Raw genomic sequence first — 15,868 nt, 5'->3', positions numbered from 1 at the left:
TCACATTTTACAAGCATCATCACATTCTTCTGATAAAACAGTAGCAAATTCTGGTACATCTTTCGGATTAATTTTTAAAACATCAATAATTTGCTTATAATCAGGATGATTTACAACTTCTTTCTGTTCAAAATGATAAAGGACTTTACCACCTTGTATATAATAGAAGAAAAAAAAACGAAGTAATGTATACTATATACTTCATAGAGATCAAATGATAACTATTTTACGTAAACATATAATTCAAAAAAACATTGTTATAAGCCTGATTTATGACAGATTTAAACATGAAGCATACAAGTTCACATCGAGATAATTATTGTTCACCAGTAACTAAACAGATATTTGATAATTAACATTTCCAAATTTACTTAGTATTGCACAAGCAAATGGCTAACAAGACTTAGTGGCCGAGTGGATAACGCGATGGCGTTTGAAGTGAAGGGTATTGGGTTCGAGTCCCAGAGCGAACATCAACTCTGAGATGCAGGTACACCCGGTTGACGAGTCCCAGATAGGATGAAACGCGCGTCAAACTGGGTTCCACTGCTAACCACTATCCATCTTTGCTTAACATTTCCAAAGTTTATTTAGTCCATGAAAACAAAACAATTGTCCTAATTCATAACGGTACGTATTGAAATTCCTGAGCTAAACTGTGAACCTACCCACGACGAATTAATTGATACGAATGTGTATTGAATATGCTAGATCGTAGTCTATTTAAACATATTAAATTCTCGATATAGTAGTATTGCATATGGTCAAACCATCATGTTGTGTCTAACCAAGAAACTAATGATCCCTTGATTGAATTGTATAAAGAAATAGAAGCTACTTACTAAGAGTCATCTAAATGTTGGGAATTATAAGATAAAGATGATGCATTGGATAATTGAAGAATGTAATCACAATTTCAGTGAATTCATAAATATCATATTTATATGGCAAATATCTCTGTTTCTTTTTCCCCTTTTATTTACAGTGTATCTTATTCATAAAAACAAATAAGCAACATGTAAATAGCTCAATTTTATAATCCTTAAATAAGTAAATTACATGAATCAAACAGTTGGATCAGTAATTACTCTATTTTTTCAAGGTCACATTTGTACCGTATGACAAAAACTACATTATATAAGTGTAACTAAGGTTAAGATAGTTTACAAGAACCATGTGAATAGCAAATGTATGAATTGATCATATATAATAATAAAGTAGCTAAAAAAAATCCTTCTAAGTAGTTATTACACACATAATGTATGAAATATTTTCTTTACTGTGGTAAAACAACAGTTCCCCATTCACCATGAGTATATAGCACAAATACATCCATATGGTCTTTGGCAATGAGACAATTTCTTATTCTTTTTATACGATGTTAATTTTCTCTCTTCTTTATTGCTTTATTTACTTGAACCTTCATTTAATTAACCTTTATAAATATTCATGGGTATTTACTTTTATTGTTCAATTATATATTTATCAGTATGGGGTTGTGGAGATTGTTAGGCTTTTTGATTGAGATCATGAATCGATTGATGTTGGACCATCATTGAAAACCCGGAAGCACTTGACGGCCATTTCATCCTAAGATGGGACAACTCAGAAGTGCGCATCCACGATCCCACATGTGTGACTCGAACCCAAGACTTTTGATAACACGCGCGAACACTTAACCTCTAGACCACTGAGCTAACATCCAACGGTGCTAATGTCTAAATCCAATCAGTCCTCCATTTGCTCACCAGTGACTAGTTTCGTGAGGGAATTCTCGGAGTTCTAGTGAAAAGCCATGACCAGCGGAGCTAATCCGTGTCGGGTAGAGACAGATATCTACCTTAGACAATGGAAGATGGTGGAGCAAATTGATGGATTGATTGAAGTTAGACATTAGCACCGTTGGATGTCAGCTCAGTGGTCTAGAGGTTAAGTGTTCGCGCGTGTTATCAAAAGTCTTGGGTTCGAGTCACACATGTGGGATCGTGGATGCGCACTTCTGAGTTGTCCCATCTTAGGATGAAATGGCCGTCAAGTGCTTCCGGGTTTTCAATGATGGTCCAACATCAATCGATTTGTGATTCCAGCAAAAAAAATTATGTATTTGTAAGCAGTGATTATTGTTAGCTTGTGGTGGTCGATATTCCACATTATCCTTAAGCTTCGTATATTGTTCGTCCTGATAACAGTTACACGATAACGCCCCAACGGTGTACCAATCAGAAGGCGAATACGAAGTGTTGATTGCGTTTATTATTGAACCACGCACAGATATCCAAAACTACAGGCACGTTAAGCGAGAATGAAAAAGTAGTGCCGTAAAGCAAGCCCCCAAATGCCCTGGTACGGCCGAGAGTGGGGAGAGTCTGCTCTCCCTCTCGAAATGCTCTCACATGGCCAGCGAATATATAGCCTCTGTCAGGGAAGTCCTACTCACTGCCTTCTCGTGCCACAGGTGTTGTTCACAAAAGTGAGAGGACGAAAAGCGAATGTCCGGCGCTTTAACCGGGTTGGTGGATGTGGAGGATCCACCTAGGGGAGTTGGAAAACCCTGATTCCAAACCAATGGTGTACATGGGCTCCAGTATCCTGAGGGAACAAATGGCGTACGAATCAACCGTTGATCACCGGCTACCATGGGACTGCATCTCCTCACGATGCTCCACTGCCTTGTGGATCAGACATTCTGGTCAAAGGCTCCGAGTGTGGGCCCCTAAGAAAACCACCTGCTTCAGTTCGGGCACCTGGGCAGTATCACAGCCCTCACACAAATCGAATGAGATTTGTGAGGCGCATATGTATCTGGTGCTTCCTTGTACCAATATTTATGTGTTTAAATAAATAAATAAATAAAAAGCAAGCGAGTGAGTGTGCGAGTCGAATGAGCGATCGAGTGATCGAGTCAATAAACGAGTGTGTGGGTAAGCGAGTTAGCGAGTCAGTGAACAGGATTAAGATGTACATATATATGCAAAGTGAAATGAATGAATCATCGAATCAATTAAGCGATTAATAGTAAGGCTAGCAAAATGAATATATGCGTAAGAAGTAAACAATGCTCAAGCGTACATAATAAAGGTACAATGGTACAGATAGGCTGTTGTTGTACGAATGACGCTATCCGTTAAATAAGTTAATAAAACGGCTTAACCAAATTAGATATGAACAAAGTCAACTGTACGTGAGCTGCTATAAGCTATTTTAAAGGTACTTTCTAGTTATGAGAATAGAAATCAGACGTACTGGTTGATGAAGTCATTGACAGTTAATCTGAGTTATATCAAATACTATTTATTTCAGCACAAACATTGGTACAAGGAGGTACCAAACACATATGTGCCACACAAATCATTCAATTTGTGTGAGGGCTGGGATACTGCTCGGGTGCCCAAACCGAAACAGGTGGTTTCTTTAGAGGGCCACACCGCAAGCCTTCGACCTAGAGGTCTAATCCATAGGGCAATGAAGCAACGTCACAAGATGCAGTATCATGGTAACCAGTGTCCAACAATAGGTTCACATACCTTTTGTTCCTTCAGGATACTGGAGTCCATGTGCACCATTGCTTTGGAATTAGGGTTCTGCAACTTCTCTGGGTGGATCCTCCGTATCCACCAACCCGGTTAAAGCGCCGGATATTCACTTTTCATCCTCTCAATTTCGTAAACAACACCCCCGCCGCGAGAAGGAATTGAGTAGGACTTCCCTGACAGTGGCTGTATCCACATGGCCATGTGAGAGCATTTCAAGAGGGAGAGTTAACTCTTCCCACAGTCGGTCATACCAGGGCATTTGGGGGCAATTACATCAAATAGATAACAGTGATCGGTATGTACTGAAAAAGTTAAAGATGTCATGATTATGTTATCTATGTGATTAGCTTTTAAGTATGCGATGTAAGGGCCACAGCTTCAAATAAATTATGAAACGTTATGTTTGCAAAAACTTATTTCTTGGTAAGTAATTTCCAATTAATAATTGTGGGGTAAAAAAAAATTTAAGTGTAAGGATTTTGGTTGATTGCTTCAAAGTTCCCAATATTTCAATATAATTGTATTTGTTATGTAGTTAGAAGGGGTCAACAAAAAACCTTGGATATAAGGTTACGGAAAATTGGTGTTCGTTAGCAATGTACACCTAGAATCCTGAGGGGACTGATGCTCTTTTTGGAATAAGAACTTGTGTTATCCAGTTTTACAGTTTGAGGCGTTACTACTGAGCTATCCGCGAAGCGGACTGACCTACTGTGGGAATAAACTATGGGATTTTACTTGAAACATGACATTAAAAATAGAGTGAATGTACTTTTCACATAGAAATAAACATGATCCAATCATAATTACAAACCTTTTTCGACTACAAGAAGTCCACCAGTTTGCCAACCATCTCCAGACATATTACCAGGTATATTAGCAGCCTAATAAAAATAGAATAAAAAATGACGATTATTATTATTATATGTAGTGTTATCAATGACTGTATTGTTTATTAGTAGTTAAAAACATTGCTTAATATTAATTTCTTCATATTTTTAATTAAGTGCATATTTAGTAAAGGGTTTCGTGGAGATTGTAGAATCTGAACAGTTTAAATCCACGAACTGACATTAGCTATACCACTATTAAAAACGAGGAAGCATTTTACAGCTGTTTCGTTTTGGTGAAAAACACCTCAATGGTCAAGATGTTAAGCGTTCGCATCAGAGGCCGGAAGTTGTGGGGTCGATTGCCAGGGACAACCGTTTTCCCTAAATGTACTGCGCAAGGCGTTTAGCTCTTCTTCAACTATATCCGTAGAACATATAGTACGCATACAATAACTAAGAGTTCTGATTAGGTTTCTTTTGTACAGTAATGGTACAAAGCTAAGGAAATATGTATATTACCTTATCCAGGTAGTTTTCCTATTTAAATGCTTTCTTATTGATCCATCGGTTTTCTTTTGTTAATAGAACGTCCAAAAAGGCTATTCTATTTTGACTTTCTTCTTCAGATGTAAACTTAATCTTTAGGTGTCCCTCTACTTATGATGTACTATCGTTACAGAGGATGAACGTGTTATTCATATAATGCCAGTAAAATTTGAATATTTGAATAAGATTTTTAAGTGGAGCATTTTGTAGTTGAGCTAGAAAAATGTCAGCTAGTATTGGACCCAAAAGTGGATAACAGACCAGACTTTGATTAAAATGGATTTATCACTGATTAGCTAATTGACTCACATTATTAAACTAACTGAATAAATGCCATGAGGTCAAGATCTCATAACCAAACAAATATAACATGTTCAACCCCAATTATTCCAACACTAATAAACACAATGTTTATGTAAAGACAAGTCAGCAAGGAAAACTCTCTTTTTGACGATATCATTTGACCAAGCTGCATACAATTGTATTTATCGTTAATTTACAAATAAAATAGTCTATTGGAAAATAAGGAGGATGGTTATATCATATGAATAAGTAAATTAAGATCAGAAAGATTAGAAGGATGGAACAAAATCAAATTACCATTTATGAAAATTAAGTTAAGATAAATTCAGAGGCTGAATAAATTTTTTTCTAAATATAAAAATTAGTATCAGAAGGGGTTTTGTGGAGATTTCAGTATTTTTTTCATAGTTGAAATCATGAGTCAATTGAAGCTAGACCACCATGGAAAACCTGGAAGCACTGGACGGCCGTTTCGTCCTATTATGGGACTCCTCAGCAGTGCGCACCCACAAAGATTAGATTTTTTTGATATGTGTTCCAACAGTTTCTGTTGTATGCATGAGTTTGGTTCTGAACAATAAGTTTCTTGTATACTTGATTTAATTAGTCAACAGACGTTAACATACGCAAAAAGATAAATTACTAAACGAAAGCGATTGTTATCGATGATATGATGAAGTAAGAATTAGGTCTGGTATTAAGTCATTAATTCCAGTGAAGATTGAATGATCTATAGTTATCTTTAACCTCTAATCGTTTATTTATTAACAAAAATCTTCCAAACAAGTTCATTCGTTTGTGTTCTATATTTTGTATATAAACGTATTAGTTTGTTAAAAGTGTGAGGATAGTCCACAGGTGAAGTCGAGGAAGCTCTAAGAAGCCCAGAAGGAGCCGGATATATTTCATCCAATCAGCTTTGGGAAGAATATTCTAGAATCACTACGTGTAGCTTTCCTGTTGGACAATGCTGTTAACTCCCTATGTGCGGATTGGATAACTATAATGATGATTTTGTTTCTACTAAAAACTATAAATGCCTGACAATTTTGTACCACAATCGACACTGATTGGAATAACATTCCTTCTACTTGTCTTCTGTCTTCTGATTTGTGACTTGGGAGGGTTTTGGCGTTCGAGTGCTCAAGTATTAAGCGACAGATTAGGAAATCTAAGTTCAAGATATAACAAAAAGAAAAAACTTATTCTACCGGACAGTTAACTGTCTTGTTTTCTGATATCAGTTCAATTAGAAGATTTACATTAATGTTAATGGTAGTTCTTATTCTTGTAATATTAAATAAGATGCATCTTAAATATAGGTCTTTATAAATTATGAATTTTAAGTAAAACTTTCACTTAGGTGGCAGTATGCTTCAGCAGCGATATTCATACTATACTTTTTTTAATAGTTCAAATTTAACCAACTGAATATATGTTGATACCTGCTAAATACTGTAACTAATACATATTGAATAATCCATATCTACGAACTAATTCCTGTATTTTATCCTTATACACAATCTCTCTTTTATATGTTACTGCCATTGAAATAACTGCTTCCATGAATTTAGTGTTCATCATGTTGTGCTAATGAAGTGTGGCAACTTGGACCGATGCATATATGTGCCTGGTCCTGCGTTGCAGCTGACTGGCTGACTGATATTTTTCTTACATAACTTCTGTTCTATTTTATCGGTCGGTGGGTTATTATAGAAATGTTGGGTATTGGTCAACCAATTTATGTAGTTATCATAGATCACTTTCTTTATTGAAGGGATCTCTGAATCGTTTTTAATTCAGTAATACGGGATCGACTTTTAGTTGACAACAATAATACAAGTAAGATAATACCTTGTATAATAAAGATTAAATATACAAATCAACCTTGTATATACTACCATCATCTATCACTTTTTTAATTTAAATTTACACAGGTATAACTTCAAACTTTAATCTTAACAAGTAATTTTCTAGAAATATTTACTGTCATATTTTACTATCTTGTGTCTAGGAGAGACAGTCGGTAATGTCATACAGCTAAAACGTATAGTGACAGTATTACATTTACATATGAAATCAAATTAGTTCTTCGTAAGCGTTAAGGTTGTTAAAATGATAATAATTTAAAATTATTAATTAATGCAGTTGAATTCATGAGATGATCTAAGCTAGACCGCCACTGAAAACTAGGAAGCTTAGGACGGTCTTTTCATCTTAGTATGGGATGATTAAGAAGTGCGCATCCATGACCCCACACGTGGGACTCGAACCCAAGACTTTCGATCTCGCGCGTCAACGCTTGACCTCTAGACCACTGAGCCGGCATCCAGTGGTGTTAATGTCTTAGATCGACTCGTAAATTCAACAGTGGAAATAATACAATCTCCACAAATTCCCATACTGATAATAATTATTGATTGAGTCATATTGGAAAGAACTAGGGATTTTTTTTGGTAGAACTACAATCAAACCATAGAAACATGTGATATAACCTTAAATTGATTATAACGATACCATTGGCTTAAATTCATATATTAGTCAATTTTATTTTTATTCTTTATGTTATTTGCATCTACACAAATAAAAAGAAAATTGTACTTGATATTTTCTGACGATTTAATGATTAAAGAAAACGCATGTTACCTTTGCCTTTGAATTTAAAGAACGACCAGCTTTCGTCAGTAAAGAACAGAAACCAGAACAGGCGGAGACTTTTTTGTATTCTAAAGCTTTATATGTCTTACGTTCACGATCTAAATAAAGATCTACAATAATAATAAATAATGGTTTTAATTAAAAGTCAAATAATGAAGAATATTAAATGACATAGTTATGAATACTTTTCTAAAGATTATAATGAATAGAACAATAATAATAATAGTGATAATAATAATTATTATTATCAGAGCGAAACTGGACACATCTGTTAACAATAGACCATTCACTTTATATGACTGTTTAATCGCATCCCGAATATGCAGGCATATTCTCTCCCTCGAAGTACAAAATGTTACCTCAGGATTGGGTTGCATCGACACCTGAACTAATGATAGGGAGTGAAGTAGTTGAGCGTGTTGACTGCTTCACTTACCTTGGGAGTCTCATCAGCCCTTGTGGTCTGGTATGTGACGAAATCTCAGCACGGATACAGAAGGCTCATCTAGCTTTCGCCAAATTGCGTCATTTATGGCGTAGGTGATATAACCGTCTAACAACCAAAGGACGGGTTTACTGTGCAGCAGTTCGTTCCGTCCTACTTTATGGAAGTGAAACATGGCCGATAAGAGTAGAGGATATTCGTAGGCTACTAGTATTCGATCATAGGTGTCTTCGAAACATTGCTCGTATATCCTGAGACCACCGGGTAAGTAATGCAGTTGTTAGGAAACGGGTACTAAGTAAGGATGGCGAATCGATTGATGAAATAGTGAAACTTCATCAGTTGGGATGGCTGGGATACGTGTTACGTATGCCCCACCACCGACTGCCCCGACGTGCAATGTTTTATGGTGTAGGAGTAGGTTGGAAGAAAGCTAGGGACGACCAGACCAAAACGTGGCACAAATCGATGAAGTCACTGACAATTGGACTGAGCCATGTTGGTAGGTGTAGACTACCTGGTTGGGATTCGCGAAATGATAGCAATTGATGGTTGGAGACCTTGAATGACATGGCTCAAAATCGTTTGCAACGGCGAAGGTGCATCCACTCTTTGTGTTCTACCAAATTCTAATCTTCTGAATTCTTCATGTCCCTATTTTTTTCTCTTTTCCAATTTATTTCATTGTATTATACTCCTTCAATAACATCTTCAAACCCTAATCTTCCACATAATGCTTATACTCTTACTACTTCTACCACTATGGGATTTGAATCGACAACTGCATCTCTGTGCTAATGTGGTATGGCAACTCGAACTGATGTACGTACGTACGAAGTTCTACGTTGTGACTGATTGACTGTTTAAAGATACTAATAGGGAAACTGTACATGTAAATTGTTACTCTAGGACTGGCCTGCGTCAACACCCGAACTAAGGATAGGGAGTGAAGTAGTCGAACGCGTCGACAACTTCACTTATCTTGGAAGTCTGATCAGCCCTGATGGGTTGGTGTTTGACGAAATCTCAGCACGGATTCAAAAAGCTCGTTTGGCTTTTGCCAACTTACGTCACCTATGGCGAAGACGAGATATCCGTCTATCAATTAAGGGACGAGTATACTGCGCATCAGTTCGCTCTGTTCTACTTTACGGCTGTGAAACATGGCCATTAAGAGTAGAAGATACTCGTAGGTTACTAGTATTTGACCACAGATGTCTTAGAAATATTGCTCGCATCTACTGGGATCACCGGGTAAGTAATAGTGAGGTTAGACGCAGGGTATTAGGGAACGATGGTAAATCAGTTGATGAGGTCATGAATCTTCATCGACTGAGATGGTTGGGCCATGTGTTACGTATGCCTGAACACCGATTACCACGACGCGCTATGATGACTAGTATTGGGGATGGTTGGAAGAGAGTTAGGGGCGGTCAAACCAAAACATGGCATCAGTGTTTGAAGTCACTAACTTCTAGCCTGAGCCATGTTGGCAGATGCAGACTACCTGGTTGGGGTCCGCGTGACTATCGTAACCAATGGTTGGAGACTCTAGGTGACATGGCTCAGAATCGATCACAATGGCGTAGGTGTATACACTCTTTATCTTCCCTTAAACCTTGAGATTAAAATTGATTCATATCTCTCTTCCTTCCTGTACTATATCCTTATATACAACCTTTCTTTATATACTACCACCACTAAATTAATTACTTCTATGAATCCGGTGTTCATCTTGTTGTGCTAACGAGGTATGGCAACTTGGACCGATGCATATATGTGCCTGGTCCTACGTTGTAGCTGACTGACTGACTGTACATATTTCTTACAGCATTTTCAGTAGGGATAGCAAGTTTTGATGGCGAGCATGTATGCAGACCTATTTCAATGAAAATTGATTAATATTAGGTCATATGGTTAGTATGTAGTGAGAAACACAGCAAGTTAATGAGGAAAATGATAACAATTTTATGGGAAATAACCTGCGACGCATTGAGTATTAAACGTCTCAAAACTTTGAAGTAATTAATAGAGATACAAGCTAATTACATTAACTCAACTTGGAAAAATATTCAAGAAAATACAATCATTGACCTTCACTATTATTATCAAATAAACATAATTCAAGACATTCAAAGGTATTGAAAAACCAAACTATCAGAGGCACTATTACTAGAAAAAAACAATCTCTGATTTTAACTAGTTAAAAGTAGATGGAAAGAAACAGTGGACCTACGCCTCGTCCTAGTTGGGACTTGTCAGCAAAGAGCACCTGCTATTTTGAGGGAACTTACGTTCCTATGTGATCTGGACGTTTCACACCATGAAGCTAAGTGACTAGGGTTCGGACATCACAGAAGTATTAGTTCCTATAGGACTGCAAATAAGTATTACTGGCGAGTGCCAACTAGCATGAAGCTTACCTCGAGCAGGGTTTCCTGTCAGCTACCTTAAAAAAACCTAATATCAAAGAACAGTGCACATGATGATAGTCACTTGGAGTAGTGGCTAAATTTCAACTCGATCGATGATAATCGAAAAGCAATAGGGACTAAAGAAATATAACACCGGTCACAACTTAATGAGCAATCAATCTAACTATCCTTCCCTCCTGCTTGATTGAACACTTTGATATGGTGATAAAAAGTAAATTATTACTGAAAACATAAGCTGAGCTCCCACTTTATGTAATGAATTATATAACTTTATCACTAATTAATTCCAGAAATAAATATCAAAAGACTATTATATTACAAATTTGTGTTTATATAGTTATTTACCTCCATCAAAATAATGTCCATCTAAAAATTCTTTTACACCACCTTCATCGAATGTAATTCCCATTAATTTGATATTGCGTGCATCCAAAACAGGTTTTAAGTAACTTAAATTTTTAGCTTCCAGTCGGCAAAATTTACATCCCAAACGACGAAAGAATGTAATGATACATGTTTGATCCTTGATATACGATAAATAAAAAAGAATGTCTTAACGAAAAAAACATATAGATAATGAAGCGTTCTCGCTATAGAAAGAACTGAACAATAGCATAGCGGTTTACCCACTCGAATCTTGAACAATTCGTTACAGATTCGAATCTAGTTTCTGGAAACTATCTAGCATTACCAGACCTCATTTAAAAGTGTATATCAAAGCAGAGTACATGCATCTGGGATTGGTTCTACATTTGCAGAATGTTACCTTCAAATAATAATCCCAACGCTCAATGAATAAAAGATAATTGGTAAGAATTAGAAATAGGATTTTCGCTCATTAACAAATCGAAAATAGGCAGACAGGTGTAACCGCCATATTAAACAATAAGTCAAAGAAGTGGAAATAACGGTATAAAGCTAAACAGGAAAAAAAGAGGATTGACATAAATGAAACTGGGAAATGAAAATATGGTAAGATTTAACGAAAAATCACGTACTCGAGCCATTCCAACCGATATTGACACATACTATCTGAAGTCTTTGACCATCATAAGAGCAAAATTAACAGTCAAACAAGGTTTATGATTAAACGGACTACTCATACTAATTTGTATCATAGTTATTTAACATTAAATAATTCAGTAGTGGCCACATAGTAAGCCCATCTAATTTTCTATTACCTAGCTGCTGTAATTTAGACAATTAACCCACTATGTAAAAGCATATGTGAGTCTGATTACAAGTATGTCTCTGATATGATGAGGTTAAAAAGCAAGATCATTAATACCCATTGAATTAGACGAATGCTCAAATGTATTCGTCAGAAATGATAGAATACGACAGCCATCACTGATTCCTTGCGACGATCCTTTTAAAATCATCCGAAAAGACAGTAAAACAGTTACAGTAAAAAGATCAGGTGAACATGACAACATCGATGGAGTGAAACCAGTGTTTTAAGAAAGCACTAAAAAACAGACAAAACAGACAGAAAACGCCTAAATCCACAGCAGAACCATTATAACTTGTGACAAATGAATTGAATGTGGTTATTAGAATAGCCTTACAACAATACGTTAAGCGTAGGTGGCTCTACTTATTAGGCACTATGTTTCAATAGTCCCACAACATGTTTGGGGGCATAGTAACAATTTCCTAACCTTCCGTTTTGTTTCCTTACTCAACACTGCTTAAAAAACAACCAATTAGGAGTGTAAAGGCATTTCAGGATCCAATTAATGTTTTAGACTATAAAATCTTTGCAGTCAGGTCACCCTAAGTTTACCACTAAACAATTAGCAGCTTTGCTCGATGATGTAATTTTTAACTTCGACAGATTTTCTCAAAGGTTGTTTTGAAACGTATTAGGTATACTAAATAAACTTTTTACCCAAGCCTTAAGCACTGTTATAGACGAATATTTATAAAGTGAGAAATACTACTTGGATACAAAGCATATTTCACATTGAGATGAGTTTTGAAGCTAAATTATTAGTGACATATTTTTAGTCGTGTACATAATAATCACGTTGGTTATACGGAACATACTGTTCCACAGAGTTTCTCATGCTACTAAAGAAAATAAAGCTGTTACATACTGCATGCAAGTTCCTTTGAGATAACGGGAAAAACTCTAAAGGAGTGGAATACTTAGTGATAAATAACTATGTAGTTAGTAATATGAGATTAATAAAGTGAATGAAACTGTGGTAGATATTAAATTTGACATGACAAGTACAGAAAAAAAGTTAAGAATGGCCAAAACAACAAACTTGCGACAGAAATAAATTATGAGACAAGATTTATTTGTTTATTTAAACATATAAACATTGGTACAAGGAGGCACCAAATAGATATGCGTCACACAAATCATCCGACTTGTGTTAGGGCTAGGATACTGCTCGGGTGATCAGACAAAAGCAGGTGGTTTTCTTAGAAGGCCACACCCGGAGCCTTCGACCTAGACGTCTAGTTCACAAGGCAGTGGGGCGACGTCAGGAGATGCAGTTCCATGGTAACCAGTCAGTCAGTCACAGCGTAGAACTTCGTACGTATGTACATCAGTTCGAGCTGCCATACCACATTAGCACAGAGATGAAGTTGTCGATTCAAATCCCGCAGTGGTAGAAGTAGTAAGAGTATAAGTATTATGTGAAAGATTAGGGTTTGAAGATGTTATCCAAAGAGTATAATACAGTGAGATAAATTCGAAAAGAGAAAAAGGATAGGGACATGAGGAATTTAGAGAAGGTAACCAGTGGTAACCAGTGACCAATAATTGGTCCATACGCCATTTGTCCCCTCAGGATTCTGGAACCCATGAGCACTATTGGTATGGAATCAGGGTTTTCCAACTCCCTTAGATGGACTCTCCGTGTCCACCAACCCAGTTAAAGCACCAAACATTCGCTTTTTGCTCTCTGAATTTCGTTAACAACACCCCCGCCGCGAAAAGGAAGTGAGTAGGACTACCCTAGCAGGGTTGTATGCATTGCCAGAGAAGTCCTACTCACTGGATATATTATGGGATGCATTTACAAAATAAATAAAAGTTTTGGTCTTTCAAATTTTTTAGAACGCAAGAAAACCTGACAGTACAAGACTTGATTCGTCGTTTTTTATTATGTATGCGCAAGGATTACCACGCTCCATGGAATTTCAAGCTTCTTTATGTTAATGATGTAAGGATTTGACGAGGAGTATGTGGGGCTAAAGATGAACGTGATGTTTAAACTCAATTTAACACGCCTTAGTATATTAGTGACATGGCTGATATCTACTAGCACTTTAATATATCTTTTTGCCCACGAAGGTAATAACACTCCAAGTTGGTGAGACATTTCTGTCGACAGTTTCTACACACGTCCTCTGATGTACGGCGACACATGTTACTGTACATAACCAAAGAATTAGAACAGTCACTTCGTTACATCTATAGATAACCTAAATCACGATAGACAAAAGTGTCTATTAGCCTTAGCGTACCATCGATATGATCTTGGGCGAGGGTGTTGTTTACGAAAGTGAGAGGACGAAAAGCGAATGTCCGGCGCTTTAACCGGGTTGGTGGGCAAGGAGGGTCCACCTAGGGGAGTTGGAAAACCCTGATTCCAAACCAATGGTGTACATGGGCTCCAGTATCCTGATGGAACGAATGGCGAATGAACCTGCTGCTAGTCAACGGCTACCATGGGACTGCATCTCCTCACGATGCTCCACTGCCTTGTGGATCAGACCTTTCGTTCAAAGGCTCGGGGTGTGGCCCCTTAAGAAAACCACCTGCTTCAGTTCGGGCACCTGGGCAGTATCACAGCCCTCAAGCAAATCGGATGAGATTTGTATGGCGCATATGTATCTGGTGCTTCCTTGTACCAATATTTATGTGTTTAAATAAATAATAAATAAATGGGCGAATAAATATTATTTGACGAGCTCCTTTTGAAATGTATCGGCCTACCAAACCTGGATAAATTCTGAGGGGTTTTTTTAGCTGCATTTAACTTGAGATTCATAAGTTACTCAAATTTGCTACTCACACCTTAAACTTATTCATGGAGCTACTACATGAATGGTCTGGAGTATTACCAACTTATCGCGGTCTGTAATCCAAATTTCCTTATGCTAACAGTAAAATGAAGCAAACCATCCAAAAAGAATATAAGAAACGACTTTGAACCCAGTTTCTATCCTTAAAATGAGGCTGGGACAACCAGTAAAACGAAATGAGGGTTGGAAGCAGAGAACGAGCCGTAGCCTCGAGGAGTACCGCTTTCTCGACGAATAATTAACTTTTGGATTCCACTATTCAAGAAAAGACTAGATACAGGCAAGGATCCATTGGCATAGAGTTAGGTGTCTTGTTATTTACCAAACCAAAATTCCATATCCACACTGTATAATCCTTGGAGTGGTTGACATAAACCCAGAAGTGTTCACTCGACACTTGAAGATGCCACAGGTTTTCGCTACACATTTGTCAGTAACGTAGCGGAAGGAACCCCATGAAATCATAACTACCGTGGTACTTAAGTTAGGATTTTAGATTTGTTCTAAAAGTAAGGCGATGTCTAGAAGATTGTATTCAATTTATAAATTTTTACCTCAACATTTCAATGCTACTAAGTCCCAGTAAGGGTTTACAGCAAAGGCAGTGGTATAAATAAAGTTTATCCATGATAAACAACAAGGCACTGGTACCAGTCGGTTTCATTTAAAACAGAATATGACCAGTTGGATTTAAATATTTATAAATATCGTCTGTAGATTAGAAACCACGTTTAATAACTTACTCGCCAAAATGAGTCCAAAGTACATGTTTGAGAGCCCAAAGCAGAATGTACAATGCAAGTACCAACCTTCGAGAGTAAAGGAGATGTCATTGCGGCTCAGCTAATAGTTTCTAGATTGCTACCAATCAATAACGCACATTGAAAACAAAGATAGAACTGACCGCGATTGACCTCTCCAAGGTCAACTAACCACTAATTAAATTTTACCTTTGCCTTGTTTCAAATGGTAGATATCAACATCAGGCAATTGAACAATTTATGTAGTTGAAAGACTGTATGAGGGCTTGAGGCTCAAGCTTTTGGAAATGGTTTATTTACCGATACA

General features: G+C 36.9%; 1 protein-coding gene across 1 annotated transcript; it reads right to left on the bottom strand.

Annotated features, from left to right (window-relative positions):
- Smp_194940 (PRX_like2 domain-containing protein) lies at window positions 1–15,633 on the bottom strand (the record flags this gene model as incomplete). The annotated part of the gene is made up of 5 exons (XM_018797335.1): window positions 1–152; window positions 4,348–4,417; window positions 7,862–7,983; window positions 11,099–11,276; window positions 15,544–15,633. 5 exons carry the CDS (start codon window positions 15,631–15,633, stop codon window positions 1–3), a joined length of 612 nt encoding a protein of 203 aa, XP_018652387.1.
- Window positions 15,634–15,868: the final 235 nt, after the last annotated feature.

The sequence above is a fragment of the Schistosoma mansoni genome, chromosome 4 (assembly GCF_000237925.1).
Source record: "Schistosoma mansoni strain Puerto Rico chromosome 4, complete genome".
NCBI lineage: Eukaryota > Metazoa > Platyhelminthes > Trematoda > Strigeidida > Schistosomatidae > Schistosoma > Schistosoma mansoni.
The sequence above is the reverse complement of the archived record's forward strand: the minus strand, read 5'-3'. Positions and strand labels throughout refer to the sequence as shown.